General features: G+C 37.7%; 1 protein-coding gene across 8 annotated transcripts in view; it reads right to left on the bottom strand.

Moving 5' to 3' along the window:
• Positions 1-11,005, bottom strand: part of LOC113101074 (nuclear factor 1 X-type-like) — an 86,197-nt gene extending 75,192 nt beyond the window's left edge. For 2 of the 8 annotated variants that reach the window (XM_026265529.1, XM_026265530.1), the window contains exons 1-2: positions 9,592-11,002; positions 3,317-3,400 (exon numbers count right to left, since the gene is read on the bottom strand). In XM_026265529.1, the coding sequence (XP_026121314.1) occupies positions 3,317-3,400; positions 9,592-9,594 (87 nt within the window). In that variant the 5' untranslated portion in view covers positions 9,595-11,002. Of the gene's footprint in view, positions 1-3,316; positions 3,401-9,591 lie in introns of all 8 variants that reach the window. The other 6 variants (XM_026265531.1, XM_026265537.1, XM_026265536.1 and 3 more) reach the window with 6 other exon arrangements.
• Positions 11,006-15,006: the final 4,001 nt, after the last annotated feature.

The following is a 15,006-nucleotide window of genomic DNA, read 5'->3' as shown; positions in this document are numbered from 1 at the left end:
AAAGACCTGTCGAATGTCTGCTACAAGTAATATTTAACAGTCAGAAAGAGCGACTGCCACAAAAGCGGGCCAAACAGCGCGAGGGAGGCTCTCCGAGACGACTCCCGCATGCGGCATGAAGCACAGACAAGTCCTGCGCGCATGGACGGCACACGACTGCAAATGCAATTTTTAAATAAACGCATCTTTGAAAAAGTTTGCTTCTAAAAAAAAATAAATAAAAAAAATTGGTCTGACGCCCTACTCCTTGTGCAAAAAGGCTTCAATTGTAGGCCGTCAGAGATAAAGGCTATATATTAGGATACATTGTCTATACATTCCAAAACGTACATCTGTGTTCAAACAGGCTACATGACTACTAACAGCTTAAACACTGCTTAATATTTTTAAGCATTATATAAGTGGCCAAAAATGAAAGCGAGTAAAGGCTTTTTGCCAAGTACATAGACAGTTTAAAAGAAAAATGTCTTTCAAAGATTGGTGACCGTAAATTTAGTCAGCGGATTAAACCTCGGCCTATAACAGCCTGCTGTCATGAAACTTTTCAAGGGAATAATTTAATTGTAATCTTGAAAGTAGCCCACTTGTATTACTCCTATGTTGATATTTGTAATGTGTTGCACAAACAATATATTTATGCATAAAAATGTCCTATAGGCCAGCGTGCGTATGGTAAGACTATGAAGAAAAAAAAGTTCAGAAATTATGAATGAATTATATATATATATATATAATTGAATAGCACATTTTAAGCTGAATACAACTTACTGAATAACGTAAAAAAAAAAATTCTCTCACCTCAGAAATAAACTCCGTCCATTTATCTACAATAAAATAAGCATAGGCTACTTAACTACTACAGGAGAACAAAACGCATCTCTGAAATGCACATGTAACATATTTTGGCAACATTTCTCAGTCAGGACAGGCAGATCAGTGTCACTTCATGTCTCTGAACTCGAGTGCGAGACATTCACGCAGTTCATCACAATTCATAACAGCTTGGGAATACAACTAAATTCATTTTTCTACAATAAGGTTTTATAGTTTGACATCGAAAATTCAAACCGTTTACTTAGTCAGAAGAGCTTCCTCTCCGGGCAAACCCATCTCCTTTTATATAAAATAGATTTGGGAGAAGCGCCATTTTCTCTTCGATCCCATGTGCAACGAAATGCGCGAGAAGAGTTCCGGAACGATAACGCGCGCGAGCTGGAAGCTGGAAATAAACGCGCGGCCGAAAATAATGTTCTCAGAAGTGCAAAGCGTAACCTGTGATGCATTTATTAAGCAGCAACAGAGAAGACAAGACAGGGCATCGGTTCTATAATGCAGCATCCGCACACACAGCCACGACTGATTAATTAAATGAAGGCATTTTACCTGTGTCAGGCAGTACGGAGAGTACATAATTATCTCAGAGGCGGGAAATGAAACGCGTTTTGAAGTTGAGTGGAAGTTCGCTGCATTGCAATAGCACGCCGTCCCCCTTGCGCCTACTCCATGCTGCTCTCGCCGCTAACCCCGCCTCGAAGGCAGAAAGTGAAAGCTCAAACTTTAGGAAGGAAAAAAACTTTTCTCTCCTACTTGTTCTCCCCCTTCACCCTTTTCCTATTTCACAAAAAAAACAAATTCTCTCCAACTTGCAAAGACTTACATTCAACTAGTGACAGAAAAGGTGAAATGCACAAAACTTGGGTTTATAGAATACATCCATAGCATTTAAGGCCACAGTTTTTTTTAAACTAGTGAGATAAAGCATTGCCATAACTGCACACTAGTTTCCAAAGCATGCAATACAGTTAATTTACTTTTGGCACATGTTAAAATGAATTACAGATCAATATTTCCAGGTCAGTTTTGAGTATTTTCCCCTTATTTCAACTTCAAATGCTAAATGCAATATATATATATATATATATAATTTTTTTTTTTTTTCTAGTAAAGTTTGAGTAAATATGGTGTAAAATTCATTCAAGTCATTAAGCCTTGGGATTCAGTGCAAATCCAATCAAATATGAAAGTGTAGTTCAATGTCATCAGGACTGACTGCATTTGGTTTGCAATACTTTCCCCCCATGCAATCTGTATTTCGATCAGTCAATGGAAGGCAAGTGAGCCCTCTCTCCCCCTCTCTCTTATTCTATGACTCATCTATAGGCTCCAGTCCTGCATCACAGTATTGCAGGGTGGTCTCCTAAACCCACATCTGTTTTGTGGCAAACCACAGCGCCCAGGCTGGCTAGCGGCACGCTCAACTATGCTTGTCTTGCACCTTCTCCAGCCGTGCAACTCTGCTGTGCCACTGCTGTCAAACTTTAAGAGGCAGATTAGCCTGCACTTTTATTAGGGCTGCTTTTCACAGACCACTTAAACCAACACCTCAAAAGAGATTTACTAATATGGCACAATTTAATCCAGGACTACAGGCATAATCCAGCACAAAGTTTAATCAACATCTGGGAAAACAGACCATGGAGAGTCAGTCAGAGAAAAAGGCTCACAGGTTGGCATTTCTATATTGAAAAGCACAAATCCAAAACCACAGTATTCTTGCTTCACACACATATATCATGCAGCCATTACTCCACAAAATAGCATGAGTTGAATGAAAAAAAAAAAACAATTCAGCTTTCAGCGCACACATACTTTCACACACACATACAAATACATGCACACACACGCGCACACACACCCTGTTCTTTGTTAAGCAGACCCACAGTTGAGTTGTGGCTGCAGCAGCTAAGACTTCCATTAAAACTCACATAAGAGAACCATATGCAAGAGATATAGTGCATGTGTGTGGTTTCAACCCAACACAAACACACACACTTTGCTTTTTACCATTCCCTTGTGGCTGGCAGTTAAATAATCCTGATGATATTTTATGTAGATATCTCCTGCAGCTGCTTCTCCACATAAACTCTGCATTCCTCTCAACACAAACCACCATCTTACCATATGACCATGTAAACACAGCGTACGAGATTATAAACGGGCGATGAGATTTATGATGCACATGTACACACTGTTCTCTCAAAAAAAAGCTTTACCACACAGGATACGACACACATAATGAATCAAAAGCATTATAGGTTACATCTCTGCTCCATTAGAGTTTGATAGTTTGTTTAACCGATTACAGCTCATCTTATCTCAATCTGAAGTCCAACTCTGTCTGGCCTGAAAGCAGATTCATTACATCAGCCATGAGAAAGAAATCAAAGTTCAGTTTGTCATGTTACACTCAGAAAAATACAGAAACAAATAAAACAAACAACAATAACACGGAGGTAAAGAGGAAAATGGCTGGTACCCTGTAGGATTCAGGCACTAGGAAACACTCTGAGATGCCAGAAGCTCGATGGGGACCTTCATGCACCAGATACGATTCTGTGGCCTGTAATCCAACACAAAACAGATAAAGCAAATTTAGTCATAGGGTCATACAAAGTCTTACCAAGAGCTGCATCACAAAGCCTGAAACATAAGACTTTAGTGGAACATACCTCAGTCAATCACATGGCCTCTAACTCTTTTTGTTTCTCCATGTTCTATTTGTGTTCAATGCGTGAATAAACCAGTATGTCAAGTAGAAAGTCTAACAGACAGCACATAGGCGGAGCATTCATAGAGCTGCAGAAAGCTTAACCTTCCTCTGTTATTCCTTCCCCAGTCATGCATGATGTGCATATGTGTTCTGTTCATTTGGATACTCCAGAGTAACTGCTGGTTGAGAAACAGTTTCCTCATCCCAGCTCCAAAGGTTTTTTGTTGTTTTTTTGTTTTTTAAAAAAGAAGCAAACACTGACTCTAAATCAGTGGCTACAGGCAACTTTATCCTATGTACAGTGTAAAGGATTTACTTTGAAACAATTTTGTCTCATAAATTGCTAGAAAATTTCACAAATAAATGGTAAGAAACATATTTAATTAAATTAGAAATGTAAATGGTGGAAATTGTGTTTTCTAGTAAAATGTACTCCAATAATTATTTGTTTAATTTACAACATGAAAAAAAAAAAAAAAAAACAGAAAAAAAACATATTCACTTCTGAAATTACTATACATTGTAAAGCATGAACATTTAATAATAAATAGCATAAAAACAAGCTCAAAGTATGTATAATAATTTTAATTACATATAAAGTAATATCCATATTAATATTCGACTACACTCTCATTCAACACAGATTTAGTCTGCACTGAATTTACTTTTGATGGTACTCCGATTTTAGCTCAAATTCTACAAGCTTTCAGGCAACACTGCACTTTAATGCATTAGATAAGACACACACAAAAAAAGTTTGCTTTTGAATCACTTAGCAATAAGAGTACTGATAAATGATTATATGTGTATATAATAATCGTTTGATTGCAGGATTTTCTGAATGATCTTTTGTTTAAATTTTTAAGTTTAAGTTTTACTTTATTGTCTTTTATAGGAACATTGCCTTGGACTCAAAAGCTGCAGTAGTACACAGCAACTGTAAAACAACAACAACAACAACATTATTAAGAAAAAATTAAATCCTTAAAACAACATCAACTTTAAAGTTACACGTTTTGAATGGAATGCATGGCTCGATGGAAGGACATTTACTGTAGATGCAAGAACAATTCTTTACGATTTAAGGTGATGCAAACCTACATCTATATTAAAAAGAAGAGAAAAGCAAAAAGAACCATTTGAAAGAGTAAAAGTCAAAATTTTACAAACCACACCAGGTATGTAGTGAGCCAACCAGGATCTGATTCAACAACCATTCACCACACACACTAACAATATTCAAATATGAACAATATAATCTTTAACCACAAATAAACGTTTGAGTGCATAAATACATTTCAACATCCATTCCAGCACATACGCGCACACACAGTTTGCTCATAATAAGACCCAGGCATTGGCACCAGGTTCGGGCTGTGGTGAATAACAAAGCCTATTCATATCCTCCCAATGTAACATTAGCCTTCCCAGTTTTCCCTCACTTTTATAGGATCTTAGCTACGGTGCGCAAAAATCTCATTCAAGCAGGAAACAATTGCTGATTGGGTTTATTAGAACATAAACATGCATTTTCATAATTAAAGAGAACGATTAAAAAGCACACGTTAAAAAGCACACGTTGCTTATACAAGTTCAAGGCTCTCGCTGTTCTGAGAAAGAAAAGCTAAAGAGTGAAAGCTGTGGGAAGGAGCATTTCATGCATGGGGCAGCAAATAGCAGTAAGCAGGAGAGCCCTTAACTGATGTTTGGTGAAGCTCTCCAGCTGTTTTTAAATAAACCTGACTGTCATTTAAAGAACATTAACCAAAAGCCCAAACATCTAGCAAAGAGTGACCCAATTGGAAGGTTGAAAGCACTTGCACAAATGTCAAAATAACTGACAGACTCTGAATGCTGCTCGGTTGGATTTCTTTAAACGGATTTTAGGTATTGATTGACTCAAGTGTTTACTTTTGTTTAGTTTCAAGGTATTGATTACTCTCATGTTCCAGGAAATCAGCTAACCAGATTTCACCTTGCGCTCTTTCCGATGGCTCCCATCACTCTGAACCGAAGCAGAAAATGGAAAACCTTCCACTGACTCATTCGATTTGTCTTAATTTAATTGACTCGATTCTCAACCCCTAAGATAAACCAGCAAATTAAAGCCGTAAGCGAGGCCAGGCCACACAATCCAGCTGAACAAACTCAACTCGACCGTATTTCTCAGGGCTGAGATCATCCGTTCATTTGTCTTGTCCACAGATGGAGAACAGAAGTCTACGTTGGCGCCTGGAGGAACTCAGAATTTCACTATTATCCTTATTTCGAAAGGAGGAACCTTCATACTCATCTTTGCCTCCAAAAGCTCCTATTTTTCTGCAGTGAGCTATTAATTATATATGGGCTGTATGCATAAGGAGCATATGCAGGGTCCATATGGCCAGCCCTCAGCCAGAATCTCAAGCCTCTTCTTAATTAACATTTTAGAGGCGAAACACACAGAGAAAAGAGGGACATTTCAAAGCAGCTCTGGGAGCCTCTGACCTAATTGGAGTCAATGGAGATGTATGTAAATGTGTTAATTACGACAAGTTTCCTCACTCTCGCCGATAAATAGAGCTCTTTGTTTAAAATGTTTAATTGAAGGGGTTCCTCCATAGGTCCTTATGGGGGAAGAGAGAGAGAGGTGTATATGGGTAGGAGGCATATGGCAATACATTTGTGGTTTAGTGGAATGTTTAAGTGGTTAAGTTCCTGATTTCTGAAGTTTTTCTCTCTCACACACACACACGCACACACACACGGACACACACTTTGTGGTTTGGAGTTTAAGAGTGAAGTGTGTAATTTCAGCGCCATACAGCACTGCAAAATTAATGACTGTTTCAAACCACTTCCAAACCCTCATTGACTATTGTTCGCGCAAACTGGTGGTCCCGGACCCAAGCTCATGTCATTGGTTGAGCCAATGTTATTTGAAAAATAACATAAGAAAATGTAAGGGATTAGTATCCATGCAGTTGGGTGGTCAATTTTTGAGACATTGAAACTAAAAATAAATTTGCTGTTATTTAAAACTGGTAAACAACATTAGAGCTCACTGACTTCCACTGTATTGACAAAAAAAAGCTTTTTTATAAGGATTTTTGTTAATTTTATATTTTTGGGTAAACTATCCCTTTAAGTTGTTTGCTGCCAATGGTTCTTGGACCCAAAAAACACTGACATAACAAGTAACTTTTTTTTTTTCCTGAATAAAATTATGTTTAACCAACAAACTACACTGAGATAGAGTGACTTGATTACTGCCAATTTAAAAACAAATGTGTGGTTACTACTTACACACAGTATTAAGCATAATGATTGACATTGTGTCAACAGAACTCTTCAAAATAATTCCAACCTCCAAAGGTTTCATTAAATCAATATTAGAATTCTTAGCTTGAAACCATTACCGTGTAATGCATAGGGTTAGCCGTTTTGAAAATTATCAAAATATGAGCAATAGTAATAGCACTTCTAGCCTTTTCTTATCAAAAAAACATCTTTCACACAATTTCAAAAAACAAAAAATACAGTAATTCACACACACACAGCATTGCAATTATTTGTTCACTCCAACACAAAGACTACATATGTATCTGCTAACTTTACACAGAACATTCCCACTCACAACACACCTGGCCTTCCTCCACACATCCAAAAACCAGCTGGCCTGAGAACAATCAGCACAAGTCGAACTCATTTTCCTTTTTCTTTGTCTTTTTTTTTTTTGTCTCCAAATGACACAGCAATTACTATTAACACCATTGTTTTTTTTAATTATTATGATTTACTAACTGGCAATACCGAGCCAAGTCAGCATATAAACCTGTCCTCTATGGCAACTGCATCAAAGAGAGACAGAGAGAGTAAAAAAAGAAGAGGAGAAAAGAGGAATGAGAGAACGAGTGCTATAAAAGGATGAAGCGTCCTTTCTCTGTGTGTCTGCCAGAAGCACCTCGGGGAGAACTGGTGGAAAAATGTGATTTTTTTCACACCAGCATCTCGGAGGCAATAGCAGAAGGAGAAAGAGAGAGATGGCCAGACAGACTGATAGAGAGAATCTGGAACAAACGAGAGGCTATTAATTATTAAAGCTCTGTTTGGGGTTTTGACATGAGTTTTCTGGCTCACGCCAAACCCGGTTTGCACCCAGCACCTCTGATCTCAACTTTCACGGCTTGTCTTCTCCATAACGTGCTTGTAACATGTGCACCAGGTGCATGCTTTTGCTAGGAGTTTATAAGCACATATGCATGAGCATTTGTGTGTGCAGGTGTGCAGTGGGGTTGTGGTGTTCGTCTGCACATGTTCATCACTGTTAATCGGCTGAATAAAAGTGAGTAGGTGGCTTTGCATTACAGCATCTCATGTGCCAACACAGATGCCACAAACACAAAACGTCCTCCCATAAGAAGTTTACACCCAGAAACAAGTTCATGCAGCCATCCACCAATCACTGCAGGGCACTGCATCCATGGCAACCCTGGCATTGTGACAACCAGTCAATCTAGAAAAGACGGTTCTGGAATTCACAGCCTGAGCCGAGTCTTCATAACTAAGTCCGTGAGGATATACTACTTCACACCGTCCAGATGCTTTAATCTGACTCAAGTGCTTGACCTCGCTCGTGGAGAATTAGTTAGCATTTCTTTTATTGCGTAGATCTCACAGGTGTGCTTGGCTGAAGAAGGTGTTCATCACATTGGAAAGATTAGTCATGATATAAAAATGCTCGATGCAGGCAAATTTGGCGTTTCATATTCAGATCCAGCCCCTTCAGCCTGCAAAGGCCTGTTAAGCTCACGTTTAAGGTCTGACTTAAAGCATAGAATTCTCCATCTGAACACAGCCTGATGTGCTTGCTGTGCAAATATTTATTCAGACAAAACTACTAGAGCGTGTAAATCCTAAACTAACACATAACTGGAAGTGAAGTTGCTCCTCTGAACACATTTCAGGTTCTATCACACACCTGTGTAAGTCTAACACTGTAGGTTTAGAGAAACTGATCACAAGTATTCATTTGATATAGTTTCAACTTTCATTATATAGAGCATAACTGGTTCAAAATGTATAATGCTGTTCTTTTTTTTCTTTTTTTTGCTGTTTGAAAACCGCCTCTTGAGCTAAAAAATCCCTTACTGAATATATTTTAAGATAACCTACCCTGCATGGCTCAAAAGATCAACCTGTGAGGTATTCAGACATGGCAAGATGTGCTGCCAGCTTTCATCACATTACAATGATAGTACGTCTCAGTAGTTGTCTTCTGACTGATGTTTTATTCATCTATTTATCTTTTAATTTACTAATTATATTTAAACTACTGGTAGCAGGTACATCACAACACTGGCCTACATGCTAAACCCCTGAAGAAAACCCTCAAAAACCTCTATAAGACAATCTACTGCAAGCAAATACTCTTGCAAACTTATATTAATTTAAAAAAAAATAGATTTACATCTCTTTAAAATCAGTTTAATTAGGCCAGATAGTTTTGCTTTATAATGTGGAACTGTGCATGTGGATTTAGACCTTACCTGAACACTTCAATTTAGATGTTGCTTTTGGAGAAATAATGCCATCTGAATAAATATCAACGTTCAAGATCAAGCTAAAATTATCATTAAACAAAAAAAAAAAAAATAAAAGAATAGAAAAAAATACAATCAAGTCTAATGAGAATTATTTGTTTAAATTACGTTAATTTGGATCTTAAAGACTTATAACGACCATATTGTTTTTGTATCTCTAGGAATCATAATCATAATTACTATTAATAATAATTACATTATAATTATTATATTCCCTGCTAGACACCGATTTTTTTTTATGTTCTTATTTTAAAGCGTTTTCCTAACAGCTACACAACAGTTAGAAGCTAATAACTGCGTGTTGTATAAAAGATGCGACAGTACAGGCTATTTTTATATTTGAGCGACAATTATTTTGTGCTTTTTATATTTCTTAAATAGCTCTGCTTTGATGTTTGAAATCTGCTGGCTTCGATCTCTGCAAGCAGTGGGAAAGATATTGATTCTCATAGCACGTACCATTGTAGTTGAGGGGAATCTGCCAGCTCTCCTCAAAGACCCATTTTTCTTTAAACTTTCAGCGTCCAAAAAAGAGGAGAGGGAGCGGGTGCACCAGTCGGTTTCTCCGGTGATACCGGAAGAGAAAAAAGAACTCAACAAGTCGGGCTGTTTCCCGGAGCTTGTTCCGTCTGTAAAAGTAAAGCTTTCTCCGCCACTTTACGAAACGATGGATTATCGCCGTCTCCGGGCTCTGTTCCTAAACTGTTCCGTTTAAAATATATTCTCCTGTTGTCATCAGCCGAGCGATGGAGCCTCGCTGTCGGCACCGACCGGGGAATGCACAAGCCCGGTTGAAAGTCTCCGCGAGCGCCGGTGTAGCTACGCAGAACTGCTTGTACGAAGACGTTCTGCGTGACAGTGAGTGATTTTCTTCGTCTTTATGTCCTGAAGTCAGTTCCTGTTTGCCTTGAGTGCATCTCCCTCTTTCGATACTCCGACTGTCCGCACCATAACGGGACCCCCGCTGTTCCCGGACAGAAGAACGCGAGAGGCGTCCACAAATGCCGTTGCAGTCAGGCACCAATACGAGTAGTGCACATCTACTCTACACGGTCTAATCCGTGGACGCACTGAAAGGATCTTATGCCTGTTGGCTAAAGCTTACTGAGGCTGTATTTAAATCACGGGAGAATAAATCTCCTCTCTCGTGAGTAGCTAAATATCGGTGGTAGCCTCAGTCGACCCGAGGCTGCTCCGGGGTAACGGGTCGGGGAGGCGTCGAGCTGGTGAATTATTGATCAGCGTGTGGCGCTCCGCGGCCGGCCGGTGTGGCAGCTGCAGCCTCGGGGCGTTAGTAGAGCGGTGGCGCGGATGACTGAAGACCGAACCAGACTCTACACACAGGGATAGACGGGAGGGGAAAGGAAATAAATAGAACACGACCAAAAGTGCTGGAAGTATAGAAATACCAGAGTACTATCTTGCCTGCTCTAGTCTACTGATGATCAATGCGCGAATTATTCCGCGTGTTTGGTGGGGTTGGGGGGTGGGGGTCATTTTAGGACGACTTTCTGTCAGTAATTTTCAAGACGCAATCAACTGAGGTTCGGCTAGTGCGGCCCAAATTGTCTTTTGATGCCCCTAACACAGTTGTCTAATTTTCAACTATATATCTTTAAGACATTTTAAACAAACAGGGTATAGTTTGATATATGTAAATCAACAACGTAAATAATGACAGCTTTTGTTAGTTATGTAGATGGTTGCATTGGTTTTTCTTCATAAGTGTACGATAACTTCATTTTTTTTTTTTTTTTTCTTTTACTAATTGGTTTTGGTTAATGGAAAGTTGTTTTCAAACGCTGTTGAATCGTAGGCCTACACACTTTTGTGAAAATACGTAGGCCTACTTTAAGAGGACAGTTCTTTTTTAATTTAAAAGACAGAAAAGACGGGGGAAGATTTCAGTAATCGTTACCTGCAGCGAATACAGGTGTAGACTGTCTCTCGAGGCCGGTGTCTCATGCCACCCGTCAGATTCTTCTGAAACGCAACAGACATCAAGTGCTTATCATTAAAATAATAGTGTGCATCGTCGTAACCGTCCAACAGGTGCAGCATCGGATCACTGCTCATTTGAAATAAAATTGGGTTGCTTAGCCTACTTTTTTTCTCAGAAAGGATTTCATAGCAATGGTCCAGAGTAGACCTGTTAGGCTTCAATTGGACTTGTGCTTTAAGCAGTAGGCTAGAGTTAAACTTATTTTCTACTGACCGATCAAGCCACAGAGTCAGGGATATAAGATATGTTTATAATTGTGATTGAAATACAGGAACATTGAAATTGAGATCTTGATGAACACATTTTGAACAGTTTCAGTGTAATTTCACAAATCACAGTTTCAAAAAATCTAAAGACTTCTGCTCTTATGTGACCTTGGGCAAATTTGAGGAAACTGTAAACTGTAAACCACTATACAGTATACAGTGGATTTCTAAATAATTTCCCCCAAATTCTAACGATTTAATACAGAGGAATGTAGGCCAGTTGGCCTATACAACTTTTTAAATGTTTCACTTAAGATTAAAATAAAACCAGGGTCATTTTTTTTTTTTTTTTTTTTTTTTTTGACGTTGTGGTCTATTTATTATTGTAAATTGTCTTTTTGATAAAATTAGTAAGAAGTGAGTGATCGATAGAGACAGCTTCGTCTTGCACGGCAAGCAGTCAGGATATTTAAGAAATTGTATTTATTTTTTACATGTAGCTAACATTTTTGTGTAAAAAAATTAAATTTAAGATTCAATAGAAATAATAATGATAATGCTAATGAATAATGCTAAATAAATAACAGGTTGAAGAATTTAGTTCTTGTTATTTGTTAACAATATAAGATAGGTATATCTAAATGCTAATATATGCTCATATGGCATAATAATTAAAAAAATGTTAAAATGTTATTTAAATATTTAAATAGGCCTATGCCTAAGCGTCTCACAACTTCATTGATGATATATTTCATTTTCGTTTTAACAGATTATTCTTTAAATTAAATTAAACTGATAATTTATCAAAATAAAAATTTCGCATTTCGTAATATTTTATCCAACTTGCCACTGCTCTCATTGTGCATAGGCTATGAAATGACAAACAAAAAGTCTTTGTAAAATAAATAACAACTTTTGCATTAGTTTAGCACTAATAAGGCATATTATAAGAGTGATAATATATAACTAATAAGACTAGTAATTAATAAGGCGTATTATTAATTTACTGAGTTTATCCCTCGCTATTGGCCAACACTGATTTCGTTATTTTAGCTTAAGCAGCCTACTGTGTTTTTAAAGATTTCTGAAGCAATTTAACGAATTTTCAAAATTAATCAACCTTTTAATGAATTTTAAGCATAATTTTTAAAAAAAATCGTATTGCAAAATGGATTAAATTAGAAAGAACGATTTAATCACCTAAATAAATCCATTATTTTGTACTTAAATGTATTTTTAAAAGTTTATACCCAAGGACAATTACTTAAATTTCGGGGCAATTTGTGTGTGTGTGTGTGTGTTTAATATAATAAATATGATTAAAATAAAATAAAGCGTTTCAGACAAAAACTATTTTTAAAATTTAATCTTCTATAATAATACATTTATTTCATAGGCTTGTCGGACAATACTCTGCATATAGCTCTAGACATTCAAACGTAAAATGGCTCAAATACAAACAGTTCTGAAAAATGAAAGTGAATCTCTTTGAACATTCTCAAATACAGGCCAGTATTATTTTCTCGATTTTTAACTGTGTTGGGGATTTAAATGAGGAATAGCCTAAGTCTAAATATTTACAGCAATAATAGAAGTAGAAAATGGACAAGCACTGCTACCGAGAAGATAATTAATCCTCAGCTTTGATCATCAAACGGTTCGTAATCGAATTCTGTGGACCTGTAAAATGCCCGGTGTGTGAGTTTATTGCAGTGAGTGGCCGACGAGCGTCTGACAGAGCTGAAAACAAGAACTTCTCACTGCAGCTTCTGTGAGAAACCTTCTCCGTTGGCTCTATTTCACACGGAACAATTAGAACCAACAGTAAACTTCGTTTTTTAACGATCGAATAATGCGTTCCAGGTCGAGTTTGGAGCGACTCGAGCTCGCCGTTAATTGCGCTCACACAGCGCGAGCGAGAGTAAGACCGGAGCGGGTTCAGCATCACTGAAACGACAGCTGAAGTTAATGAGAGTCTAGCGCTGCCCCGTTCACCACAGCACCTCTTAATGTGACCGCAATGCAGCGTCGGCTGAGCTGAGTCATGCTGGTTTAAATCCTGGCACAAGACAAGACATCAGCTGTAATAAACTCTCAGTGCTGCTGCAGAAACCTGTACTCCTGACCTGAATGGACCTCAACTGTAGGCTATATTTATATCTAAGAGGGGTCACAAAAATGTTGGTGCATGTGCTCATTTATTAAATATGTTAACTACACTGTGAAAAAAGGCAGGTGTATCTACATGTAATTAAATTGTATAACACTAATATACTACAACATGCTTAAATTATATATATAAAATAATTGTTACAATGACCTAATAACAACTGAAGGTTGTCAGCAATAATAATATTACTGTCCAAATACTATATACCATTAGTGGAACACCTACAGTAAAACAATGCTTTAGATATTACCTAAACAACACAAAATGAAACATAAACAATCCAACAACTAACTCAATAAAGAATTTTCTAATATATATAAATAAATACATATATGATGGTTACAGAATGTCATGTTTACAGAAAAAAAAAATTATGATGATAATAACAACATATCATGAAAACATAAAAAAGAATAGTACAATAAAACATTAAAATGCTTTAAAATGTCTGTTCTACTAAAAAAAAATATATATATATATATATATATATTTCAGCTGCTGGTTCCTGATGTGTAACCATTTTTTAATTGGTGGAAGACAGAGAAAAACTGCCATATGAGCTTCCTCTCTTGTTTTAATCTGGCTCTCTAAGTGCAGTTTTGAATGACAAAACATTATTTTCCCCCCGCCGCTTCTTTTCTTGGTATTCTGTAACTGTCTTCTGCTGTTCACTTTGAGGAGAAATGGAAGCCGGAGAGAGAGAGGGCGAGCGAGCGAGCCAGAAAACCCAAGAAAAACAGCTACTCCCAAGCAACAAAGTGGCAAGAATGCGAGTCTTGGCCTCGACTGCTGCTCTTAACATTTTCTCATCTAAAAGTGGACGTTTCCAGAGAGTCCAAATGGGTTTAAGATAGCTCTGACACAAATTCAATTATAATTCACTGCAGGACATGTGGACACATCCTGTTACGTAGCTATTGTAGGAAAAGGAAATGACGCGAGAAAGAACATCATTTTTAATCATGAATTAATTACATTTTAACAAAAGCGAATCTTATTTTTCAAAAGGTGCCCTAAAACAAACCTTTAGAAAGAGGATTACACTAGCATCAGCTCAGGTTTGAGGCCGTGTGTGTGGTCATTGTAGTGAGGGGTGTGGTGCGCGGTTCGTTTATCTCCAGTTCACCACCACAGGCCTCGTGGTCTGATAGCTGTAGACTTGCCCGGCAGCCCACAGACTCTGGCAAAGCCACAGACCACAGCGAAGGCGCTTCAGTCCGGATAACCTATCTTTATACAGAATCCAATCTGAAACAGAGTGGCTTGGACATACGTGACCTCAGCCTTAACGTGCATGAGCCAACGTCACTGTAGACCACAAAAAAACAGCTAGACTTTCTCACTTTCTTATATGCCAATGAAGGAATATGATGCAAAATAAAGGTTCACTGCTTTTACTCAAGATACATTTTCTAGCCTAACTGGTTTAATTTCATCCACTAAACTACCTTTAAATAAAACCATTAGAGGCCTCAGAATATATGCATTATCTTGTT

The sequence above is a fragment of the Carassius auratus genome, unplaced genomic scaffold (assembly GCF_003368295.1).
Source record: "Carassius auratus strain Wakin unplaced genomic scaffold, ASM336829v1 scaf_tig00217487, whole genome shotgun sequence".
Taxonomy (NCBI): domain Eukaryota; kingdom Metazoa; phylum Chordata; class Actinopteri; order Cypriniformes; family Cyprinidae; genus Carassius; species Carassius auratus.
Note: the sequence above shows the minus strand (reverse complement) of the source record. Positions and strands in the feature narration are given on the sequence as shown.